The sequence below is a fragment of the Pelophylax lessonae genome (assembly GCF_965119305.1).
Source record: "Pelophylax lessonae genome assembly, chromosome: 3".
Classification (NCBI taxonomy): Eukaryota; Metazoa; Chordata; class Amphibia; order Anura; family Ranidae; genus Pelophylax; species Pelophylax lessonae.
Genome location: NC_138770.1, coordinates 250,858,675 through 250,882,317, shown reverse-complemented (window position 1 = coordinate 250,882,317; position 23,643 = coordinate 250,858,675). Strand labels below are relative to the sequence as shown.

Below are 23,643 nucleotides of genomic sequence, written 5' to 3'. Positions count from 1 at the left end.
CATTTTCTCTACTTTACTTTTCGAAGAACAAAAAGTCCAGGCTTAAATATTACTTGGGGAAAAAAAAAAAAAATTAAAAAGTGATACGGATCCCTCCTGTGGATCTTCCACATGTGGTAGGATACCATATCGTAAAGATAGCAGCAACGGTATAAGAAAAAGAGAAAAAAAACCCACAAATTGGGGAAGAAGGCACTGATGCATGCATAGTCAGTTTGGGCTTTTTTGTGATTCCATGACTGACAGAATATGAAAACTGTATCTTCATCTTTAGAGTGGTTGCCCCTTCCCCTCCGTGTGCGCTTTTCCTCAGTGAGCAGCAGCTAGTTCAGCAAGTCCTTTTAACGAAATGACTTTGGGGTTTGTAGCCACACTTTTTGTTGTATTATGAGTCTTATAAATACCAATCAGTCTGTCAGCAATCTCAAACATGTTGTTCCGCAATGATATAATGATAAACTGGGCATTTTTTGTCTGTTCCTAAAAGAAAAAAAAAAAAAAAAAAAAAAAAAAAGGTGGGGGAGGGAGAGAAACAAACATGAGAAAATGTCATCCAATGCATAACAAGCAAGCACTCTCTTGCTGGAGTACAAAAAGATAATGAACACTAAAAACACATTTATTGCTTCTATTAGCAGCGTTTAGATCCATAGACACAACACTACCTGAATTATTCTGTGGCCCTACCCTGCTTTTGCAGCATTGGGCTACTTAGTAAATTACAAGACATAGCATGAAGTAAATCTGAAACCAATGGGTTATGCTGCTATCTTCATGCAACTGGACACTGGCAAACAAATCTGTAAGGACAGCCCAGTATGCCTTAATTTTTTAGCAAGCAATAGTAGGAGCAAATCATAATGTACTACAAAAAAATATTTTACAATTTTACATGCAAGACCAAATTCCAATTTTCTTAAATTGTACATTATCAGACACAGGATGTACTATTCTGGAACCAATAGGACATCCAAAAGTAGTCAACAAAAGAGTGGAAATAAGAGAAAAAAAAATAAATAAAAATAAATCCAATATATTAAAAGGTCCCAAAGAGCCACCTTAATGTGTGCCTGGTAAAAATGATAAAGTGTGAACAGATATGGCATCCGGATACTGTCAGAATGTTGAGTTACAACAATCTGGATGATATTGGGCACAGAACTACCTTGCAAGAAGACACCACAGGGCCCAAGACCCACATGCAAAAATGGAGGGTCAGTTGGTCCTGCAGAGATGCAGAGTGGAGAAAGTCGAGTTTATCCAGAGGAAGAAAAAAAAAAATTGACAGAGCTGCATCTAAGATCAGGCTCAGATATGCCAAGTGATGCGACAGTCCCAGTTCTGAATTCTTGGTGATTCAGTATTCAACCAAAGCTTGTGCCAAAGAATCTGCAAACTTCAATGGATGCTGGCATCTGAGGTGACTGTTCCCACAGGAGGTCATCCAGATATCCCATTATAGGGGTGTCAGGAAAGGTAAGCACAGCAAGAACAGGAACTAGCATACTATTAAAGACCCATGCTGTACTGAACATGACAAAATGAAGGACAACAATATGGTAATGCTGCATGCCCATAGTAAAACGTAGGTAGTGTGGCTATGCTGAAAAAATGTAGAGAGAGAGAGAGAAAGAAAGAGGGGGGGGGGGATTTTTTATAGTCTGGAAATGGAAGTAGGTGTCATCCCTTTAGTTTAGAAAAAAAGAGCAGATTCCCCACTGATTGGGACTATAATAACCTACATATACAGTAGAAAGTGTGTAGAAAAATTGTATAAAAATATAAATTTTATTGGATAAATAATGATAAAAGCATACCTGTGGTCAAAGACAAATTGGACGTGGTTGTTCATACAGTAAAAACATAAAAAGGTTTGAATAGAAACCTTGAGAGCGTTCCTGCTGAGGAACCGGCACAATCACCCCTTGAGCCAGGAGATCTTGCACAGCCTCCCACAGATCCTTTAAATGCTCTGGCGACAGGCGAAGATTTGACTGAAAAAACCCATGCGTACTGAATGAACGAAGTCCAGGGTTCCTGGAAGAAGCGCAGATGTCGACAGAGCTGGGTGAGGGCACCCTTTCATGCTGAAGAGACTTGTCAGCAGCACCAGACCGACTGGCCTTGGGCTTGTCCCAACGCTTTTTAGCCCCTCCAAAAGCTCTGAACTGCTCACCTTTTTCTTGCACCCCGGAGGCACGAAAAAAACACTTGTGAGCAGAAAAAGAGGGACCCCGCTGAGCACGGGGGAGTCTTACCCTTGGAGGATTGAGGAATAAGAGTACTCTTCCCGCCAACCAAGCCCTTGATCAACTCATCCAATGAGTCACCAAACAAACGCTCTCCCAGCAATGGGAGGTCAGCTAGGGGTTTCTGAGGAGCTTGGTCAGCTGACCAGCTTTTCAACCAAACCATGCGTCTCAAGGCAATGCCTACGGCCGAAACCCTGTCCACCAGGGGAGCCACATCCATAGACACATCACACAGGAACACCAGAGCCTAGATAACCTGGTCCAACCGTTCCAGCTGTTCTGGAGGAACAGTCCCAGGGTTCAAAGACTCCTGCAAACCCCTAATCCATCCCGTCAACGTCTGTGAGACTAAAAACAGACACAAACACCAATTTCAAAATGGAACATGCCAACACAAGAAAATAGCAGGAAAGGGATTCCACCCGCCTGTCCACTGGATCCGTAAAGACCTGGGAATCTTCCACAGGCACAAGAGAAGATTTGTTTACTCTGGAGACAGGGTGGCCCACTTTAGGCGGCACCATCCAACAGTTGGAGACCTTTTCAGCAAAAGGATACTGGCGTTTAAAGCCTTTTTGGCACAACACGTGCTTAATGCGCAGCCATTGGTCATTCACAATATCGTGAAAAGTGTCGGGACAAGGGAAAACCTTGCCAGCTTTCTGAGACTTCTGGGAGCGAAAAGCCACCCGCATCCCTGCCCGTGTGGGCTCATCAGCCAATTTTAAAGTGTCCCGTACTGAAATAACTGGATTTTTGACTTGCCGTAAAATCCTTTTCTCTTAAGCTCATTGACAGACGCAGTTCTCATATCTTGATATCAGTAGGGTTATGCTGCCCCCTACAGGAGTAGGACACTAGGCAGAGAAAAGTTCTGGTTACACCTATGGGCAGTCCCAGGGGGTATGACAGTGCAAATAAAACAGCGCAAAAAGGTTGTGACTAATCATAAAAATGGATAAAAGCAATGACTGAATAAAATGTATCAACACTCATAAATTCATCAAGTGTCCAGTGCACCCTGTGCAGTTACAATCAATAACATAGATACAATAATAAATATATAAAGTGAAAAATTCCTCATAAAATTCCATATGAATCCCAAAAAAGTGCTTCAGCAAGTAGCCAGTAAAAGATAGTCCATAGAAAGTGCTTAGGTGCTGAGTAATCTGTGCAAAATCATGCTGACACTGATGTGATATTTGTGAATATCCTCTCCCCTTGGATGTTCCACTTACCGGACAGAGTGGACCCCTAGACAATACTGTGTAAGGGTCGTTCAGGCTTAGTCCAGTAAGGAACCCAGGCAGTATCCTTTAGGCTGATAGGGAAATTAAGTAAACCTCCAACATGTAGACTCAGCAGGATGATATAGCCATATGGGGAAGGAAAGGCTCACAATAGTGTAATACTGATATTAAGCGTTTATCGATAAAAAATTGTTATATCACTCACATTTGGAAAGAGAAATGCAGGCTTAGTATATCACTCATCAAGTACTAAGGATTGTTCAGATGGTGGTGCGCTCGGGGCTGGCTTGGTCCCGGCGTGCGTTCCACCGCTGCTGGAAGTGACGTCACAGCAAGCGTAGGACCAGAAATTGCGTTGATGCGTTTCGCCCTCCTCCAGGGCGTTATCACAGACGTATTTCCCAGGGGGTATACCCTCTCTCTTCCGGCTATAGGATGTCAGTTATGTATCAAAGCAGTGTCAGAGAAAAAAACATACCAACCCACTCAAAAATAGAGGGGCAGGTACTGCGTCTGTCAATGAGCAAAGAGAAAAAGATTTTACGGTAATTCAAAAATCCAGTTCTCTGTCGCTCATTGACAGACGCAGTTCTCATATCTTGATATCAGTAGGGACGTCCCAAAGCAGTGCCATAATTGAGGGGTAGGACAGCAGAAAAAAACAGTCCACAAGGCCAAAACATAGCCACCCAGGAAACATAGGACTCATCGGAACAAGAAGAGACCCACCTGAAAACAAAACAGAACCCCCAAGGTAGACCAAGGGCTCCCTTAAACAGCAGCCTGCAAAACTTTGCCGCCAAAAGCGGCATCCGCAGATGCCAGCACAGACGACCAGGTAGCCGCCTTGCAAACCTGAAGTACAGATGCCTGATGGCGAAAAGCCCAGGAAGTACTAAGTGCCTGAGTAGAGTGCGCCTTAACAGGGAAAGCAGGAACCTGACCCATAATCGCATAAGCCATCACCACTGCCTGCCTGATCTATCTGGAAATAGTCGCAGCAGACGCAGGCAACCCTTTTCTAGGGCCTTCCGTGATCACAAAGAGCGAATCTGACTTCCGAAAAGAGTCCGTAGTTGCCAGGTACACCCTGATTGCCCAAACCACATCCAAAATGTGCAGTGCAAATTCCTTAGGATGGTTTGGCTTAGGACACATAGAAGGAAACACAATATCTTCATTCACCACCTTCGGAAGGAAGGACGGACCTAGACGAAGAACCACCTTATCCCTATGAACCACCAGATAAGGGGAACGACAGGACAACGCAGCCAGTTCTGACACCCTGCGCGCAGAAGTAATAGCCACCAAGAAGGCCATCTTCTGGGATAAGGTAAGCAGGGGAATATCCCTAATATTTTCAAAGGAGGTTTCTGAAGAACCGACAGCACCAAATTAAGGTCCCAGGGTGACAATGGAGGGTGCACCGGAGGTACCAGGTGCCGCACCCCCTGGATGAAATTAGGCACCAGGGAATGAGTGACCAGTGGCCTCTGGAAGAAAATCACCAAGGCCGAGACCTGACCCTTGATAGTATATTACTCAAAGCCAGCTTCTGCTCAACTCCCCGTTGAAGGAAGGCCAAGATCCGAGCCGCCGAGTAAGAATGTGGAGGAACCCCAAGGGACTTACACCACGCAATATACGACTTCCACGTACGATGATAGATCTTCCTAGAAGTCACTTTCCTCGCTTTAGGCAGAGTAGGAATAACTCAAGCAGACAATCCCCTGTCTTTCAACAGCCAAGCCGTCAAAGCCAGTGACCGTAAATCAGGATGGAAGATTGGCCTCGGAGACAGTAGATCCTCCCTGAGAGGGAGTATCCATGGAGCGTCTGCGACTAGCCTGACCAAGTCGGCGTACCAGGCCCAATGAGGCCAGTCTGGAGCCACAAGAATGACCGTAATTCCTTCCGTCTCTATCCTGCGAAGAAGTCTCAGTAGCAACTTGAGAGGAGGAAAGGCATACAGCAGCTGATACTGCCCCCACAGGGCTATCAGCGCGTCTGCCAGAGGATCCCGGGAGCGGGCTACAAACTGCTGCACTTTCCTGTTGATCCGCGACGCCAACAGATCCACATCTGGGGTGCCCCAACGAAGACATAGCTGGTGGAACACCTCCGGATGGAGAGACCACTCTCCTTGATCCAAGGTCTCCCGGCTGAGGAAATTTGCCTGCCAATTCTCCACGCCTGGAATGTGAACAGCGGAGAGAGCGGGAACAAAGCGCTCCATCCTTCGGAGGATGCCGGCCACTTCCAAGGCCGCAAGGGCACTTTTGGTGCCCCCTTAGCGATTGACACAAGCCACGGCCGTGGCATTGTCCGATTGAATGTGCACTGGACAACCTCGAAGATGCTCGGTCCAGTGAACCAGGCAAAGCCTGATCGCTCTCAGTTCCAGTACATTTAATCGGCAACCTGGATTCTTCCAGGGACCAGACTCCTTGAGCAGAAAACCTGCCTAGAACCCCTCCCCACCAGGATAGACAATCGTCCAATAGATCGGAAGAAAGGATTTTCCCTGAATGAGCATCGGAGACCGAAGCCACCATATCAGGCACTCCCTGGTCCGCTCGCTCAGTTGGATCTGATTGTCCAAGGAATTGGGATTCTTGTTCCATTTGAGAAGGATCTCCTTCTGGAGGGTCCTCGTATGAAATTGAGGGAAAGGTGCCGCCATGAAGGACACCACCATCAGTCCCAGAACTCTCATACAAGTCCAAAGGGACGACCATTTGCTGGACAGCAACAGCTGAGTCGCTGTCTGGAGCTTGTGGAGTTTTTCCAAAGGAAGAAACACCTTGGCTAAGGACGAATCCAAAGTTAGGCCCAGATAGTCCAGACTCCTGGAGGGAACCACGGACGACTTCTGTAGGTTCAGAATCCACCCGAACTCTGCCAGAGATTTTATGGTGATCTCCAAGTTTGTCATCAGAGCCTGTGGAGACTCCGCACAGAGGTGGTCGTCGTCCAGGTAGCCCAGGGCCGAGATCCCCCGTTGTCGCAACAGCGCCAGAACCAAAACCTTTGTGAAGACCCGGGGAGCGAGCCCAAAAGGTAACACCACAAACTGAAAATGGTTGGTGTCCTGCGTAAATGGGAATGTGAAGGTAGGCATCTTTGATGTCTATGGAGGCCAGAAAGTCCCCCTGATGCAGGGAGGCCATCACCGTGCAAATAGATTCCATCTTGAATTTTTGCACCCGTATGAAGTAATTCAGCGCCTTTAAGTCCAGGATTGGACACATCTTACCCTCCTTCCTAGGTACTGTGAACCAATTGGAATAAAAGCCTCGAAAATGTTCCGCAACCGGAACTATTACTCCCTGTTGTACCAAGTCCTGTACTGCCCCCAACAGAGCCCGTAAGCGATCCGGGGACAGTCTCACATTGGAAGGGAAGAACCTTACTGGGGGAACCGATCGAAACTAGATCTTGTACCCCGACCGTATGACCTTGTGAACCAGTTTGTCTAGAATCCAGGAGAGCCACGGGTCCGGGAACCGGGATAGACGTCCCCCCACCCTTAATATGGGTGGGGCGCACCTTCAGGCTGAAGTGGCTTTGTCCTCAGGTCTGGAGGAACCCGATTTTTGTGTTCCAGACAAGGGTCGCTTGGAACCCCCCGAGGGGGCTTTGAAGGGCTTCGCCTTATCGACTGATCCAGAGGGACAAAAAAACTTCTTGTGGGCCGAAAAGGAGAATCCCCATCTGAGACGAGGGTCCCTACCCTTGGCAAACCTGCGGGAGAAAGGTGCTCTTACCCCCAGTGAGACCTTTGATAATGTCATCCAAGATAGCTCCAAACAGGCGATCTCCCTGAAAAGGGAGATCAGTTAAGGCTTTCTTTGAAGCCTGATCCGCAGACCAGCACTTCAGCCACAGCCGAAAACGACAAACGCCCCAGCATTGGAGCAGTATCCAGCGCGACATTGCAAACAAATTGCGGTCCTTGCACCATTTGGTCCAGCAGTTCTAAAACGGCAGGGGGAAGGAGTTTCCCCTCCAGGCCACTGCGTAGTAACTTAGCCCATTCAGTTAATGTCTGCGAAACCAGGGTAATGGTAAACACCGGTCTTAAACAGACCCCACCAGGGAGAACATAGTACGGGACACAGACACTGCCTTACGATCCACCGGATCCCTAAAGAACGGGGAATCCTCCACCAGGATTACAGTAGCTTTATTCAGTCTGGAGACCAGGGGATCCACTGTAGGCGGCACTGTCCACTTTTAAATAAGGGACTCTTCAAAAGGGTAGCGCCTAGCAAACCGCTTAGGCATCCCAGGGGAGCGTTTTGGACGGTCCCATTCTTTCTTAAGAATATGGTCAAAGCATACGGGAAAAGGAAAAACCTTTGTCGCCCTGGAGGGTTTGCGAGTGCCAAAGGCAACCTGTGCATCAGTCGCAGTTGCGTCCTCCATTTTCAGGGTATCACGTACAGACACGATCAGTGCGTCCACCAACGAATTGTCTTGCGTGGCAGCGGAAAGGTCATCCTCAATATCAGAGGAGACGGGCGCGAGACAGTAGACCCGGAAGGGAGAACTGTGTCAGCAGTGACTGATTCAGGCATTGGATGAGGCAGGGATAGGCGGAGGGCGCTTTCTAGCACCTTGACCCTTAAATACCGCCTCCACCCGGGACACAAACTAGTCCAGGACCGCCGAAAGTGCATCTATAGTTAGCTGGGAACCTGAGGGCCCTGCGGCCACCTCGAGGGGGATCAGGTGGGGGACACGTTCAGCAGGGTCCATGTTACACCAGGGGAACCCTTTAACAATTTTTTTTTTTAAATGAAAGTGTCCCGCCGCGCTTCAGCGCCCTCAAGTGGTCAGACAGCACGCCTAGAGACCACCCGCAGAGAGAGAGAGAGAGATACCCCCCCCCCCCAAGGCTCACCAACCCACACTAAGATGCACCAGAAGGCCCAGAGTGTCTTCAGTCAGCAAGTGTCAGCAGCGATCTTCCTGCAAAGAGAATGCCTGCAGAGCAGTGTGCCCGGGTCTCGGGAGGGGCTCCACCCACATACACGCTGCCAGGACTCCCCCACGGCGAATCTATACACAGAAATCAGAGCCGTGTGTACCAAGATGGCCGCCGCCATGCAGAGCACATGTAGGCTACAAGAAAATGGCGGCCCTAAAGGGGACGCCCCCGTACCTACAGACGGATCGATCGGCAGATGGGCCAGGAAAAAACAAGTAGAAATCCCCCCGCACGATCGTTCGGCCGTTGGCGGCGCACCCCCCCCGCCCCCATCTGCGGCCTGAAACCCAGATTCAGCCCCCTGGAGTTACTTCCCCAGTAGTGGGGGGGGGGGGGGGGTTTGGGAGAGGAAGGGGCAGATAGGCGGGGGTGCGTTATAGGACAGAGGGGAACCCGGGATTGTGAGGGCCCGACCATCCCATCCCAGCAAGGAACTTAGGTCCTTACTCCTGACTAGGTAGAGAAAAACTGACATCCTATAGCAGGAAGAGAGAGGGTATACCCCCCTGGGACTGTCCATAGGTGTAGCCAGAACTTTTTTCTGCCTAGTGTCCTACTCCTGTAGGGGGCAGCATAACCCTGATATCAAGATATGAGAACTGCGTCTGTCAATGAGCGACAGAGAAAATCAGGGCTTCCACTAAAGCGCATTCCCATGCTGCGGCTGAAGAGGACAGGTCCTCTTCACCATCTGACGGCTAGGACAGTGACCCCTCAGGAAGAGGAGCATCCGGGGCAACCTCATCATCCTCTGAATCAGAGAACACCTCCATAGTCGGAGAAGGCAGCGGCTGTTTTCGGCTGTCAATCTTTTTCATGACTAAATCAACTTTTGTCGCCAGGCTTTCCAGAGCTGCTGAAATCGCAGCGAGTGACTGTGATCCGGACTGTCCGGGAGTCACACAGAGTGGGTCTGAGGGCGAGTTCACAGTTTGGGACCACATATTGCAAGTTGCAAAAAACTGAGTACTTTCGCTTTAAGCAGCGCCGATCGCGGTTCCACCACCGATCGCAGCGGTCTACAGAGATCCCCTTTAAACTAAACAGCAGAGCGTGCAGGGATATGCCTGCAGGGACCCCAGGTACTGTACCACCTCAGAGAAAAGTCCTCCTGATCATTCCATCAGCATGCAGAAAGACAGGAAATGCAGCAGGAAACAGAGCACAGGAAGTGATCGTGCCTGAATGGTCACGCTGCTCAGTGCAGCACAAGGGCTACACAAACATGGTTGCCCATACAGTTGCAATAGGAAGCTCAGGGAAAATGGCTGCCCCATACAAGTATATGGGGGAAAAAATACTTTGCCCACACTTAAGATAGCGACGCCCACGGCGAGCCATGCGGCCAGGGACTGACACTATGAAGGCCTCAGGATCCACAACAGGAACCAGCAAGCCCAAGTACCATGCCACCCCCCCCCACCCCCAATGCGCCAGCTGCCCCAGACACATAGCCCCTCGCAGGAACAGGGAAAGGTAGACACAGACCGGGCAGGCCAGGGGATCTTTCAGGAGGTACAAATCCCATTATCCCCAGGAGAGGGTCCAAATCCCCACAAGGCCAGCAGGGGCAAGGTGGGCACATTTACTTACCGATACGCATGGATCAAGTGGGCTCCGCTCCGGGCAGACTGCCTCCCACCCGAAGTGGGCTGCTGCCAGCCTGAGGGGTATGCTGCGACTCAGGCGTTTCAGGTTGTCGCGTCCCAGGTAGGCATCCGCTCGCAGGCTCGTCCCCATCTGGAAAAAGGGGCACTGTCGTGGCTACGCCTAGTGCGGGACTATAACCTGCTCACGCTCGTAGGCCAGGCTGGTGGGACCATAAGGATCTAGATTATCCAGTGCAAAGCCCAAGCCTGCATCATTGCTTGTAGATCACCAGGAAATTCTTCCCTGAACACTAGCTAGCAAGTGAGTAAAGAGAAAAAAAAGAAAATATTCTGAAAAGAAAAAAGAAAAAACGAAGACCGGAGTCCCAGCAGGAAACCTAGGTCCTACTCCTTCTCTAGGCAGAAACAAACTGATGTGCTGTGTCTGTGAGGGTTATGTCTGGGACAGCCCCGTGGGCATGTATATGAAAAACTTTGTACTAACGTACTGCCTAGACTTCTCCTGCAGGTGGCAGCATAACCCACACAGCTCATGAAGATGAATCTGCGTCTTGTCAATGGAGGATCAAAAAAATGTATATTTTTATACAATTTTTCTACACTTACTCTTTCCACTCTATATGTAGGTTATTGTAGTACCAATCAGTGGGGAATCTGCTCTTTTCTATGTTGAAAAAATGTGGACATGCAAGTAGAAAATCTTGATGTACGCAGAAGCCAGAGGCAGTTACTGATCAAGTGGATTCCATACAGAATTTTTATATTTGGCAGAAGGTGTTGAGAATCTTCAGATCTAGCATGGGCTGGATGCAACCTTCTACCTTGGGAACAGTGAGCAGGCTTGAGAAAAAACAAAACAAAAAACCAAAAAAAAAAAAAAAAAAAAAAAAAAAAACCTCTGCTACAATGGCTATGACCCCTAAAAAGGGGAGCTGTTCCAGAGCAGAGAAGTTCTTCTAATCTTTATAGGGATGATGGACATGATCAGCAACAATATTTAGGTAGGCCATTGCATTAAACAATGCTCAATTTGTACTAAGGGGCCCAAAGCGTGCCAAGAAAATATCCCACAATATCCCACACACCAATACTTTCATGTTGTTTACGCCAATTTATGACCCTACCATCTGAATGTCGCAGCTGAAACAGACGAATCAGACCAGGTAAAGTTATTCCACTCTTTGTCTAATTTTGGTGAGCCTGTGCAAATTGTAATCTCACTTTCCTATTAGCTGTCAGGAATGGCACCGGATGTGGTCTTCTGCTACTGTAGCCCATCTGCTTCAAGGTTCGATGTGTTGTATTCTGCATACCTTGGTTGTAATGAGTGGTTGTTTGAGTTACTTTGCCTTTCTATCATCTGGAAACAGTCTGCCCATTCTTCTCTGACCTTTGACATCAAAGCATTTTCCCTCCACACAACTGCCGCTCACTGTATATTTTCTCTCCATTGAAAACCCTAGAGATGGTTGTGCGTGAAAATCCCAGTGGATCAGCCGTTTTTGAAATACTCAGACCAGGACTGACAACAACCATGCCATGTTCAAATCCTCTTTCTTCCCCATTATGATGCTCAGTTTAAACCTAAGCAAGTCGTCTTCGCCACGTCTAGGTGCTTAAAATGCCTTGAGCTTCTGCTATGAGATTTGCTGATTAGCAATTTGTGTTACCAAGCAATTGAACAGGTGTACCTAATAAAGTGGCTTGTGTGTGCGTATATATATATATATATCTATCTATCTCCATCCAAAATACAGAACCCCTTTATCAGTCAACTGATAAAGGACTACTTCTAATGGCATATGATTTGTCAATTCGCACATTATAAAAACACTATAAGTTTATCAAATACATCAAAGAGCTACTTACATAAATATAGAATGCCACAATAGAGACATTTTTGAAGTCTAGAGCTGCATCAATTTCATCCATGAAGTACAGAGGAGTTGGCTTGTAATGATGAAGAGCAAAAACCAGAGCTAAAGAACTTAGCGTCTTCTCTCCTCCTGACAAATTAAAGATCTTCTTCCAACTTTTTTTTGGTGGTCTCACACTACAGTAAAGTTTTAGGACAGGTTCAGATCAAAATTTTTGGGAGAAGTAAAACAAAAAAAAAAAAAAAAAAAAAAAAAAAAAAAAAAAAAAAACTATTTACCTTCATCGGTAATTTACAAAGACATTGATGGTACAATTAATATAATGCACTGATTGACAAGTAAAACCAACCTAAATGCGATGCCTTCTGAAAATGGATCCAAACTGTCCACCAATTCAAGCTCTGCATCTCCCCCTAGGGTCAGCATCTGGTAATTTTCTTTTAGCTTGTTTGTTATAACATTAAAGCCAGCCATGAACTCATTAAGCCTTTGCTTGCGAAGATCTTCATATGCTCGTCTGAATCGATCTCTTTCATTGGTAATTTCATCAAGTTCTGCAACTCTTTGCAAGTACAGCTCTTCCTATTCACAGAGAAGGGGAAAATCAATGTATGCTTTCAAAGTGGAAAAATTTCCTGAACTACTACATTTACATATAATACAACAAAGCAACAAATAAATTGGGATTTTTGAAAAATCAATAAAAAATATGGCCTGCCATTAACACCAAATCTAATACCGATTCCTGTAATCTCCTGAGCTCTTCACAACAGCGGTTTATGAAATCTATTAGGGAGAGTTGCACAATGTTAAATTAAAGAAAACGTAGCAAAAGAAGCATGGAAGTGGACAAAGCTGGTAACTCCATAAGAGGATCTCTCTGCTGTAATACTAGAAATTTAAGGGGGTAGTCTACCAGCATCCCAGCTATAATAAATATGTCTTTGGATTGAGTGACCCATCTAAAAGGTTTAATGTATTATTTCACTGGTATTTATGCATGTTAGCCAGGTACTTGTAAAGACACATTAACAGCATAGTTGTTGCACTCTCATAAAGGAAGGCAAATATCCACAATTTTTAAAATATAAATGCACATTTTAAAGCCTAGTGGCTATTTGCAATGCAGAGGATTTTGAATGTTGCACTTTCTGATGAGGTTTTAATTCCTTTCACACTATGCTGTTCTTGTAACACTGCAAAGGTCAATCAGTCTTCGAATTTTAGGCTCCATAAAATAGCTGCTTGCGCAGGAAATCTATAATAAAGCCCATAATGCTGGCCGTGGGTGCCTTTCAAAACAATGGTGTATGTGAGTGGTTTAAGGAAACGAGGAAATAGGCAAACAGAACTGTGTTAAAGTTGGGTGGATTTCTGCGCTAAAAAAAACATATATAAATGCGAAAACAGATGGCTATGAAGCCGCTAAAATAAGTAACCTGTGTGATATAGGAGGGAAGCTGCACACATGGACCTATAGAAAATCCCAGATAGTAATACAAACAATGTGTAGCGCTAAACGCATAAAGAAACAAATGTTAAAAAATTATATATATGTGCCAGTGATGACGATTAAATTACTGGTGGTGACCAATAAAAATATATACAGTGAATATATGCACAAAACAATGAACACCAAAAAAACAAGCAAAAAAAGTGTTTTAGCAACAAAAAAGATCCTGCCACTATTTAGTCGCTAAGAGTCTGAAAGTCCCAATGAAGTGGATGTCTTCTATGGCAGCTTCAAAAGCTATTTATAAAAACCAAAACTGCTTACCAAATATTGTTGTCTACCAAGTTAATGCACAGACCTTGGCTCACTTTTGGTATAATGACAGGATCCACTTGCTGAGCTTCTCAATGGTATGAGGGAAGAAGACTCTCAAAGGCAGATGTTCAAAAGGCCATATGAATCAGACAAAAGAAAAAAAAAACGGATATTTGTAAAATCTTACCGTAAAATCCTTTTCTCTTAGCTCATTGACAGACGTAGTCCTCGGTGATTCAACACCCTCGGGTTATGCTGCCCTCCACAGGAGTAGGACTAGACAGGAAAGAAAATACTCTGGCCACACCCTAGGGGCAGTCCCCGAGGGTATATCCTCTCTCTCTCTGCTACAGCAAATCAGTTATGTCACAAAGCAGTGTTTAGAGAATTTAACCCAACCCAACTCAAAAACAGAGGGGCGGGTACTACGTCTGTCAATGAGCTAAGAGAAAAGGATTTTACGGTAAGATTTAACAAAAATCCGTTTTTCTCTGTCGCTCATTGACAGACGTAGTCCTCGGTGATTCAACACCCTCGGGACGTCCCAAAGCAGTACCACAAATGAGGGGTGGGAAAATGGAAATCAAATCCAATCTAGAAGGCCCAACCGGTGCCAACTAGAAGTTTACAATGCTCATCCTCAGTGATGAGACTCAACAGAAATTTTTCAACAGAAAAAAACCCTCGAGGTAGACCACCGGTCTCCTCAAATTGCGGCCTGCAAAACCTTGCGGCCAAATGAGGCATCCGCCGATGCCATCACATCAATCTTGTAAAATTTTGTAAAGGTATGTACCGACGACCAGGTGGCCGCCTTACATACCTGGACCACCGACGCCTGATGGCGGAAGGCCCAGGAAGTACTGAGCGCTCGAGTGGAGTGCGCCCAACAGGGAACGGAGGATTCCGACCCTTAATAGAATAAGCCTGTACCACCGTCTGTCTGATCCATTTGGAGATAGTCGCGGCAGATGCAGGCAACCCCTTTCTGGGGCCATCCGGGATCACAAAAAGTGAATCAGTCTTCCGGAACGATTCCGTCGCCTTCAGGTATACCCTGATTGCCCGAACCACATCCAAGGAATGCAACGCATGTTCCCGATGATGATTGGGCTGAGGACACAAGGAAGGTAGTACAATATCTTCATTCAGATGAAAATCTGAAACCACCTTTGGAAGAAAGGATGGCTTAGGATAAAGCACTACCTTATCCCTATGAATCACTAAGTATGGGGACTGGCATGATAATGCAGCCAGTTCTGACACCCTGCATGCAGACGTAATAGCCACCAAGAAGGCTACCTTCTGGGATAAAGTAAGCAAGGGAATCTCCCTGATGTTTTCAAAGGGAGGTTTCTGTAGAACCGACAAAACCAAATTAAGATCCCAGGGCGGTAAGGGCGCGCGGACTGGTGGAGCCAGGTGCCGCACCCCCTGGATGAAATTCCGCACCAAGGACTTAGTAGCTAAAGGCTTCTGAAAGAAGATTGCTAATGCTGAAACTTGACCCTTGATGGTGCTCAAGGCTAGTTTCTGCTCAACCCCTTTTTGCAGAAAGGCCAATATTCGGGTCACCGAATAGGTACGTGGAGGAATCCCTAAAGATTCGCACCACGCGATATAAGTCTTCCATGTGCGATAATAGACCTTGCTGGAAGTCGCTTTCCTTGCTTTAATAAGGGTAGGAATAACCGAAGCTGACAACCCTCTGTCCTTCAGTACCTGGGTCTCAATGGCCAGGCCATTAAAACCAGCGACTGTAAAGCACGATGGAAAATTGGTCCTTGAGACCGCAGACACTCCCTGAGACGAAGTTCCCAAGGAACGTCCGCGACTCGCATGTCGAAGTCGGGTAGATCGGCCTGACGAGGCCAGCCTAGAATTTCTAGGACCACTGGCGCTGACTGGATCTGAACCAGGCGGCCCTAGAGCTATCTGGCCCCGACCATCCGACAAAGTCTGATCGTTCTCTGTTCCCACACATTTATCAGACACCTGATTCTTATCAGGAACGGTGATCTCTCCTGGTTGAATCTCAGGGACCGAAGTCACCCGGCTAGAGGCTTCTTGGTCTGTCTGTTCAACCGGATTCGATTCTTGTGGGGAACTGAGACTAATCTTTGGGAAAGGTAAAGAAAAAGATCTGTTCAGGGAACGGTAACTACCGCTCCCTGTGGTACTTAAATGTTGGAAGGGAAGAATCGCACCGGTAGCAGTGGTCGATGCTCGATCTAATGCCCTGAATACCGGTGAAAACGTCCCCCCACCCTCAAGCCGGGTGGGGGCGCACCTTCAGGCTGTGTAATCCTTTGCTTCAGGTTTGGCTGAGTCGGTCTTTTGTTTGTCCGACCAGCCCTTCTTGAACCCTCCTGGAGGAGCCTTGCCCTTCCCGCTTGCAGCAGTCGGGCGCACAAACCCTTTATGGGCGGTAAAGAAAGGTCCCCGCTTGTTACGAGGTCCTTTAGCTTTAGCAGCCTGTGGCAAGAAAGTGCTCTTGCCCCCAGTGGCATCCTTAATGATCTCATCTAGGGTGGCCCCAAATAGGCGATTCCCCTGAAAGGGGAGATTCGTCAAGGTCTTTTTGGAACCTAGGTCTGCTGACCAGCATTTTAACCACAGCACACGTCTGAGGATTACCGCTGACATAGATGCATGCCCTAATAGGGGGGGTAGCATCCAAGGCTGCGTCACAGACGAACTGTAGTCCTTGTATGATCTGTTCCATCAATTCAGATGTTCCCTGGGGGATATCTTTCCCCTTCAGGTCCTGGCGCACCAATCTCGCCCATTCCGTTAGTGTCTGGGAAACTAGACCAATGACAATTACTGGGCTAAAGGCTGACCCTATCAGCTTCCGATCTTCCGATCCACCGGGTCCTTAAAGGACGAAGTGTCCTCCACTGGAATAACCGTGGCTTTATTCAGTCTGGAAATAGGTGGATCCACCACTGGTGGTACCGTCCATTTCTTAATGAGGGATTCCTCAAACGGATAGCGTCTAGCAATGCGCTTGGAAATAGTAAAGGTACGTTTAGAATGCTCCCATTCCTCTTTAATTTTATTACCAAAACACTTGAGTACAGGAAAAACCTTCACCGTTTTGGTGGGCTTGTTAGTACCAAAGGGAATCTCTGTTTCAGTTGCCTCTGCCGGTAAAACCTCAAGTCTTAAGGTTTCCCGAACCGCCACAACTAGTGCGTCCACCAATGCTTCTTCCCGAATTATGGCGGAAGCATGAACGTCCTCCTCACTGTCTGAAGGAACTTTACCCGAGACAACAGCCCTTGCAGAGGGACCTGCAGCTGCAATGACCATCTCAGAATCTGAGTCTGAAGTGTCAGATGATATAGGGGTAGGCGGGGGTCACTTTCTTGACCCCCGTTCCTGACAGGCCGTCTCCACCCGAGCCAGCAAAGACTCCAAAACTGCTGTAAATGCATCTATACTCTGTGCACCGGCGGGTCCCGCAGCCCCCTCGAGGGAAACAGGTGGGGTTACCTGTGTGGCAGGGTCCATGATAATTCCAGTTACTACCCGGAAAACAATCAATCCAAAAAAAAAAATAAACCTTTTTTTTTTTTTTTCCAGACCGCCAGCGCCACAAAGCCCCTCAATGTTACCTGCTTAGGGACCCCTATCGAGCGAGAGAGAGAGAGAGAGAGAGAGAGATAGATAGACCCCTAGGCTCACCGCTTGATGCTCAGAGTTTACTGCAACTTGTCTCAGCACTGTCTAGAACAGACAGGAAGTCTCTTGGCTGGCTGCCCCAGAAGAAAGGAGGCGGCTCCGCCCCTCTGTACGCCTTCCGGCGCCTCCCCTAGCTCCACGAGGTGTTTGAGTCACCTCAAACATGGCCGCCCCCATGCTGGAGACACGAGGCTACGCCAAAATGGCGGCCTCGTGCGATCTACCAAACAATGGTGGCGGCCTTTTACAGGATAGCGGCGTGACTGCAGAGTATCTCGGCATCAATAAACCTCTCTCTACATGGTGATCCGCGTGGCCGGCGGTACCGGACCCTGGCGGACCGCGTGGCCGTCGGGAGGCATGCTTTTGCTGGAGGAATGACCGGGAAAGCAGTATACATGTCCTGTGGCTTCTGACAGGTAGGATACCATATCTATCACAGTAAGATTCTAGTACTGCCACTGATTACAATCATTTAAACATACTTGCAATTAGATTGTCAGCTCCCAAACCAAACCTCCTGGCTTTTTGTACACAAAAATCACACTCAAATAGGAGAATCTGTGCCCTGTTATAGGATAGAGGGGAACCCATCCTTACCATACAGAGAGGGGCCCGCGTTCACCACAAGACCCGTCAGGGGAAAGGGGGGAACATACTACTCACCATACCGGAACCAGGCGGGCGCCAACTCCTGACAGTACCCCTCTCCACCGGGGTGGGAGGGCTGTCGACCAATACGGATGCCGTGACTCATGGTCTTTGGCGTTTCAGCGAGACGTTTAACTCGCAGGGTCAGTCCCCGTCCAGTGGAACTATGTCACGGCCGACCCAGCGCGGAGCTATGGCCTGCACGCGCTCGCAGGCTGAACTGGGGTGACCACTGGATCTCAACATCCAGCCCGTCGCCCAGTTCAGCTTTCTTGCTTGAAGATCTCACAGGAACACTGGAGAAAAAAGCTGTCTAAAAAAAAAAATCTAAGAAAAAAATCCTGCCAGGACCGAAGATCCCAGCAAGGTATCTAGGTCCTTACTCCTGACTAGACAGAAAAAAAACTGATTTGCTGTAGCAGAGAGAGAGAGGATATAACCTCGGGGACTGCCCCTAGGGTGTGGCCAGAGTATTTTCTTTCCTGTCTAGTCCTACTCCTGTGGAGGGCAGCATAACCCGAGGGTGTTGAATCACCGAGGACTACGTCTGTCAATGAGCGACAGAGAAAACACAGTGTAATACCGTAGATGAACTGGCAAAAGAAAAGGAAATGTAAGAATAGCACTCACAGAGTGTCCATATATTTAAGGTGTTTCGCAGATGATCCCAATAAGGAAGAGGGAAACCGCAGATCCCAAGATAAAGGCAAACTTCACATGCAAAAGACTTGCAGACCAAGTGTACACCCGTGAAAAATCACCTCAATAAGAGCAGTTATACGAGACTCTTACCAAATGTACATGGTCACCCAATCAAGGGATAGACCTCACCAAGTGTGTATAGTTGCTCAGGAGATGCCTCAGACACAGAGCGATGAGTGGATATTCAAATCCCCATGGGAGACAAAAGCAAATATGCGGACATATATCATAATCCCGTTTAAAAAACACTATTTATTAATAAAAAGTTAAACTCGCATAACGTGATGCAGTATTGGGCATAAAAGACATGTAAGCGGTGCTGGAGGAGGACAACCGAGTCTTCATGCGACAAAAATAGTGGGCCGGCTCCGGGGGCGTGTTTTTTTCTTTTGTCTGATTAATATGGCCTTTTGAACATCTGCCTTTGAGAGTCTTCTTCCCTCATACCATTGAAAAGCTCAGCAAGTGGATCCTGTCGTCATACCAAAAGTGAGCCAAGGTCTGTCCATTAACTTGGTAGACCAACAATATTTGGTAAGCAGTTTTGGTTTTCATAAATCGCTTTTGAAGCTGCCATAGAAGACATCATCCACTTCATTGGGACTTTCACACTCTTAGTGACTTAATAGTCGCAGGATCTTTTTTGTTGCTAAAACAAACTTTTTTTGCTTGTTTTTTTGGTGTTCATTGTTTTGTGCATATATTTTTATTGGTCACCACCAGTAATTTAATCGTCATCACTGACACATATATATAATTTTTTAACATTTGTTTCTTTATGGGTTTAGCGCTACACATTGTTTGTAAAACAGAACTGTGTTGACAGGCCCAACAGCAACAGTCACATAGACCCTTTAGACTGACGCTGCAAGAACTTTGCGGCCGAAGGTTGGGAGATTGGATAACCACCTGTTAGAACATTGAGAAAGTATAAACAAAAAGGACCAGGTGGCGACCTTTTACAACTCGACTAGACAGGCCTATGCAGAAATGCCCATAAAATTCCCACCAATCAAATTAGGTGGCTTGAAATATACCAAGATATAAATCTCCTTGAAATCCACCAGGATAGAAATCTCCTTGAAAAGCCATACATATGAGGGGCTTTTTCCAGACAGCTTCAGCTGTCCAGGCTTTTAGCCACAAGATTCTGCACACGTGAACAGAAATGATTAGAGCCATTCTGAGCACCTTTAGGAATGCCTCAAACTTTCTATCTGCAAAATCTTCATTAGGTATAGTGGGATGTTTAAGACTGAGATGGCAGGATCAACCACAGGGATAGAACATTTTTGTGAACTCTTTTCCCACTCGATAGAGTTTGGCAAAGATTTTAGGATCAGTAAACTTGTAGCACTGACGCCTGATGGCGAAAAGCCCAAGAGGCACTCAACGCTTTCGTAGAATGTGCCTTCACTGGGAAAGGAGGCACCTGACCCTTCAGTGACTAGGCCTGTACCACCATCTGCCTGATCCATCTGGAAATGGTCGCAGCAGATGCAGTCAATTCCTTACAAGGTCCATTAGTAAGGACAAAAAGATCGTCTGATTTTCTAAAGGACTCAGTGGTCTCCAAATAAACCCCGATTGTCCGAACCACATCCAAAGAATGCAAGGCATACTCCTTAGGATGGTGAGGTTTAGGGCAAAGTGAAGGCAACACAATGTCTTCATTCAGATGAAAATCAGAAACCGCCGTAGGAAGGAACGACTGATATCCACCAGATAAGGTGAGCGGCAAGTAAATGCCGCCAATTCAGATACCTTGCGGGCAGAAGTGATCGCCACCAAGAAGGCAACCTTCTGAGACAAAGAAAGCAGCGAAATCTACCAAATTTTTTCAAAAGGATGCTTTTGAAGAACAAATAACACCAGATTAATTGCTGAAGGTGCACCCTCGCTTGTTTTCGATCGCTAGGGTTTTGGCCTTTTTGCAGAAAGGGGTTGAACAGCGGTTGGCTTTTCGGTACTATCAAAGGCCAAGTTTCGGCTTTGGATATATATTAAAACGCCCATTAGCCACGCATGTCCAAATCAGGATTTTATCCGGGGAGTGCGCCATATGGCTCCTCCGAGGCAATCCCCGTAACCTCCGTGGGATCTAATCCAACATGTGCTTTATGCATCGCCATTGTTCATCCACAATAGTATGAAACAATTGTGGACAAGGGAATACCTTGCCCGATTTACGGAAGCCAAAACTCACCTGCATATATCTGACGCTGTAGGTTTAGTCAGCCAATTTTAGGGTTTCCCACACAGAAACTATCAGGGCTTCCACCAATGTGCCTTCTGGTGGTTGAGGACGACAGGTCCTCTTCACCGTCAGAATGTGAAGACACCGACCCCTCAAGGTGGTCTGCGTCCACGGCGACATCTGTCTCAGAATCCGAAGACCCTGCCGATGGAGGGGAGGACGGAGGGCGTTTGCAGCTGGCAGCACCAGAAATGACAAAATCCACTTTTAACATCAGGCTTTGCAAAAGCCAAGGGTGTTTGGGAGGGGGGGGGGGGAAGGGGGACAATTTTTCTCAACATACCATGGTTCCAGGTGGGCACGACTTCGAAACAGATCACCTCCCACCCGAGATGGGGGTACTGTCAGAAAGGGGAAGCTGCGACGCAGGGCGTTCCAGGTCGATGCGTCCCAGCGAGACTGTCCACTCGCAGGCTCTTCCTTATCCATCGGGGCACTGACGTGGCAAGGCCTAGTTCTGGACTAAACCTACTCACGCTCGCTGGCCAGGCTGGGAGACCTTAAGGATCTATATTATCCAGTGCGAAACTGCAGCTGTCTGTTGCTAGTAGCTCCTCTGGATCTTGGTCCTCAGGAACTAACTAGTTTTAAAAAACAAAAAAAAACAAACCCAAACTTTCCCTGTTACAGCTAAGATCGAAGTCCCAGCATGGAGCTAGGTCCTATTCCTAACACTAGGCAGAACAAAACTGTTTGATGATAGAGTCTGAGGGGTTATGCCTGCAGGGACAGCCCCCATAGGTGTAGTTAAGCTTTTTTCCTGCCTAGTGCCTATTCCTAGAAGGAGGAGCATAACCCTATTCATGAAGAGTCATGAAGATAAGGAGCTGCATCTGTCGATGAACGATAGAGAAAATTTACTTACAGATTCTACAGTAAGTATCTGCAATGAATTAGGCGAATGGGACCATAGTCTCGTGTGACTTCTGTGCGTCACGCACGCAAAACGCGTTGACGTCACCACACGAAGGGTCCGCGTTCCACCTTGCGCTCCAATCCGCGCTCTGATGACTTCCGGATCGCTACCAGAGATGAGGACGCGGAGACAACGTGCGTCCATGGCAGCAACCTACGACCTTCAGCGGGTCGCGGGGACAAGTTCTAACTATCGGCGACTGATCTGCACATGTCCAGAGGGGCAGGGTAAGGAGATTCTTAGGCCCAGCTGGCCATAATCATAAGACTGTGGACTGTATATCGTTGCATTTACCCTGGCCCCACGGAGACTGCTCTCTTGAGTACACTGATTTCACGTATGGACTGTCATATTACTATACTGTCAAGGTGCTGCCCGTGTAGCTGAGGATAGCTTCTGATCAGACTAATGGTCACTAAGTATCTGGGGGGCTGCAATTTATCAGTTTAATTCTAAGACCTTGTAGGAGACCAGACTAAGTTTGCCTAATTAGGTAATGTCTGATCAAGCCATGAGCTTTCACTTTACAAATCCACAAGGTGAATACCCCCAAGTTACACTATGACCCTAGTCTGTTCATGAGACAAGGACTTTTGTAAGCTCTGCCCTTCTTCCTGGTTGCACTTTAAGTGATGGATTGCCCTGAATCAACTTGATTTAGCTATTTAGCAATACTATCGAATACCCTTACATATGGAACATGCTCCCAGCATCCATTTATTCTTTTACAAGGATTTACACCTGGAGGTCTGACACTTCTGTGCCGGAGCACTGAGAAGGCTTTGAATTGTTTCCATTCCCTCATTTTTTGTTATATTCCATGGAAATTCGGTTATCTTTGAGACCATCAATTCAAAATTGAGTGCACTGTTGGCCAATGAGGATCATTAAAGGCAGTTCATTGACGGAATGCAAGGTTGAATGCGTGTGGCCCATTTTACATGTGTTGTGAGTGACTGTCAAGAATCGTATAGCGGTGAGTGTTTTGTGGGGGGGGGTTCTTCCCCACTGTACTTTTTAGCAGCTGGAATTTATTTGCCAGTCTCGTTTTTCAATAAAGAGTGTTTTGCATAAATTCCGGTGTTGAGCTTCAATTGCAACTTTTCTTCAGTAGCTCTACTGTATGGAACATTTCAGAAAGAGGCTCTGCAGCTATACAATGATCTTGGAAGGAACAGCGTTATAGGTAAATATAATCCTGCAGGGGGAAAGCAGGAGGTACAGAAACAGATACAATCTAATTTGGATGTAGTTGGGTAAGAAATTGTTAGACATTGCTTTCTGTATTTCCAGTGGGAAGATTTCCCCTTACTTCCTGTGTGGTCACACGTAGAACAACAACTTTAGTTCATGAATATTAGCAATGTAATTGGTTATGAAAAACAAGCATTTTATAAAAATAAACCCACAAATAAAAAAATTGGATTTATGACTTACAGTAAAACCCATTTCTCTGATGTTCACTGCCGGACACAGCGCCTGATATTTTTAACCATTGGATTATACTACCCCCTACAGCAGGGGTGGGGAACCTACGTCCCGGGGGCCGTATGCGGCCCTCGAAGTCATTTGGTCCGGCCCCCCGTGCAGCTGAGTCTGTGTCTCTCAGCTGATCTGTCAGAACAGAGCCAATGCTTCCTGTATAGTTCTGGCTCCGTTCTGACAGTTTTAGTGAGTCAC

At 46.9% G+C, this 23,643-nt stretch overlaps 1 protein-coding gene across 3 annotated transcripts in view; it reads right to left on the bottom strand.

The window, feature by feature from the left end:
• Positions 1 to 221: 221 nt before the first annotated feature.
• SMC4 (structural maintenance of chromosomes 4) overlaps positions 222 to 23,643 on the bottom strand; it is a 199,569-nt gene continuing 176,147 nt past the window's right edge. For all 3 annotated transcript variants that reach the window (XM_082249521.1, XM_082249522.1, XM_082249523.1), the window contains 3 exons: positions 12,332 to 12,564; positions 11,975 to 12,158; positions 222 to 480 (listed from right to left, as the gene is read on the bottom strand). In XM_082249521.1, coding sequence (XP_082105647.1) covers positions 310 to 480; positions 11,975 to 12,158; positions 12,332 to 12,564 — 588 coding nt within the window. In that variant the 3' untranslated portion in view covers positions 222 to 309. The remainder of the gene's footprint in view (positions 481 to 11,974; positions 12,159 to 12,331; positions 12,565 to 23,643) is intronic.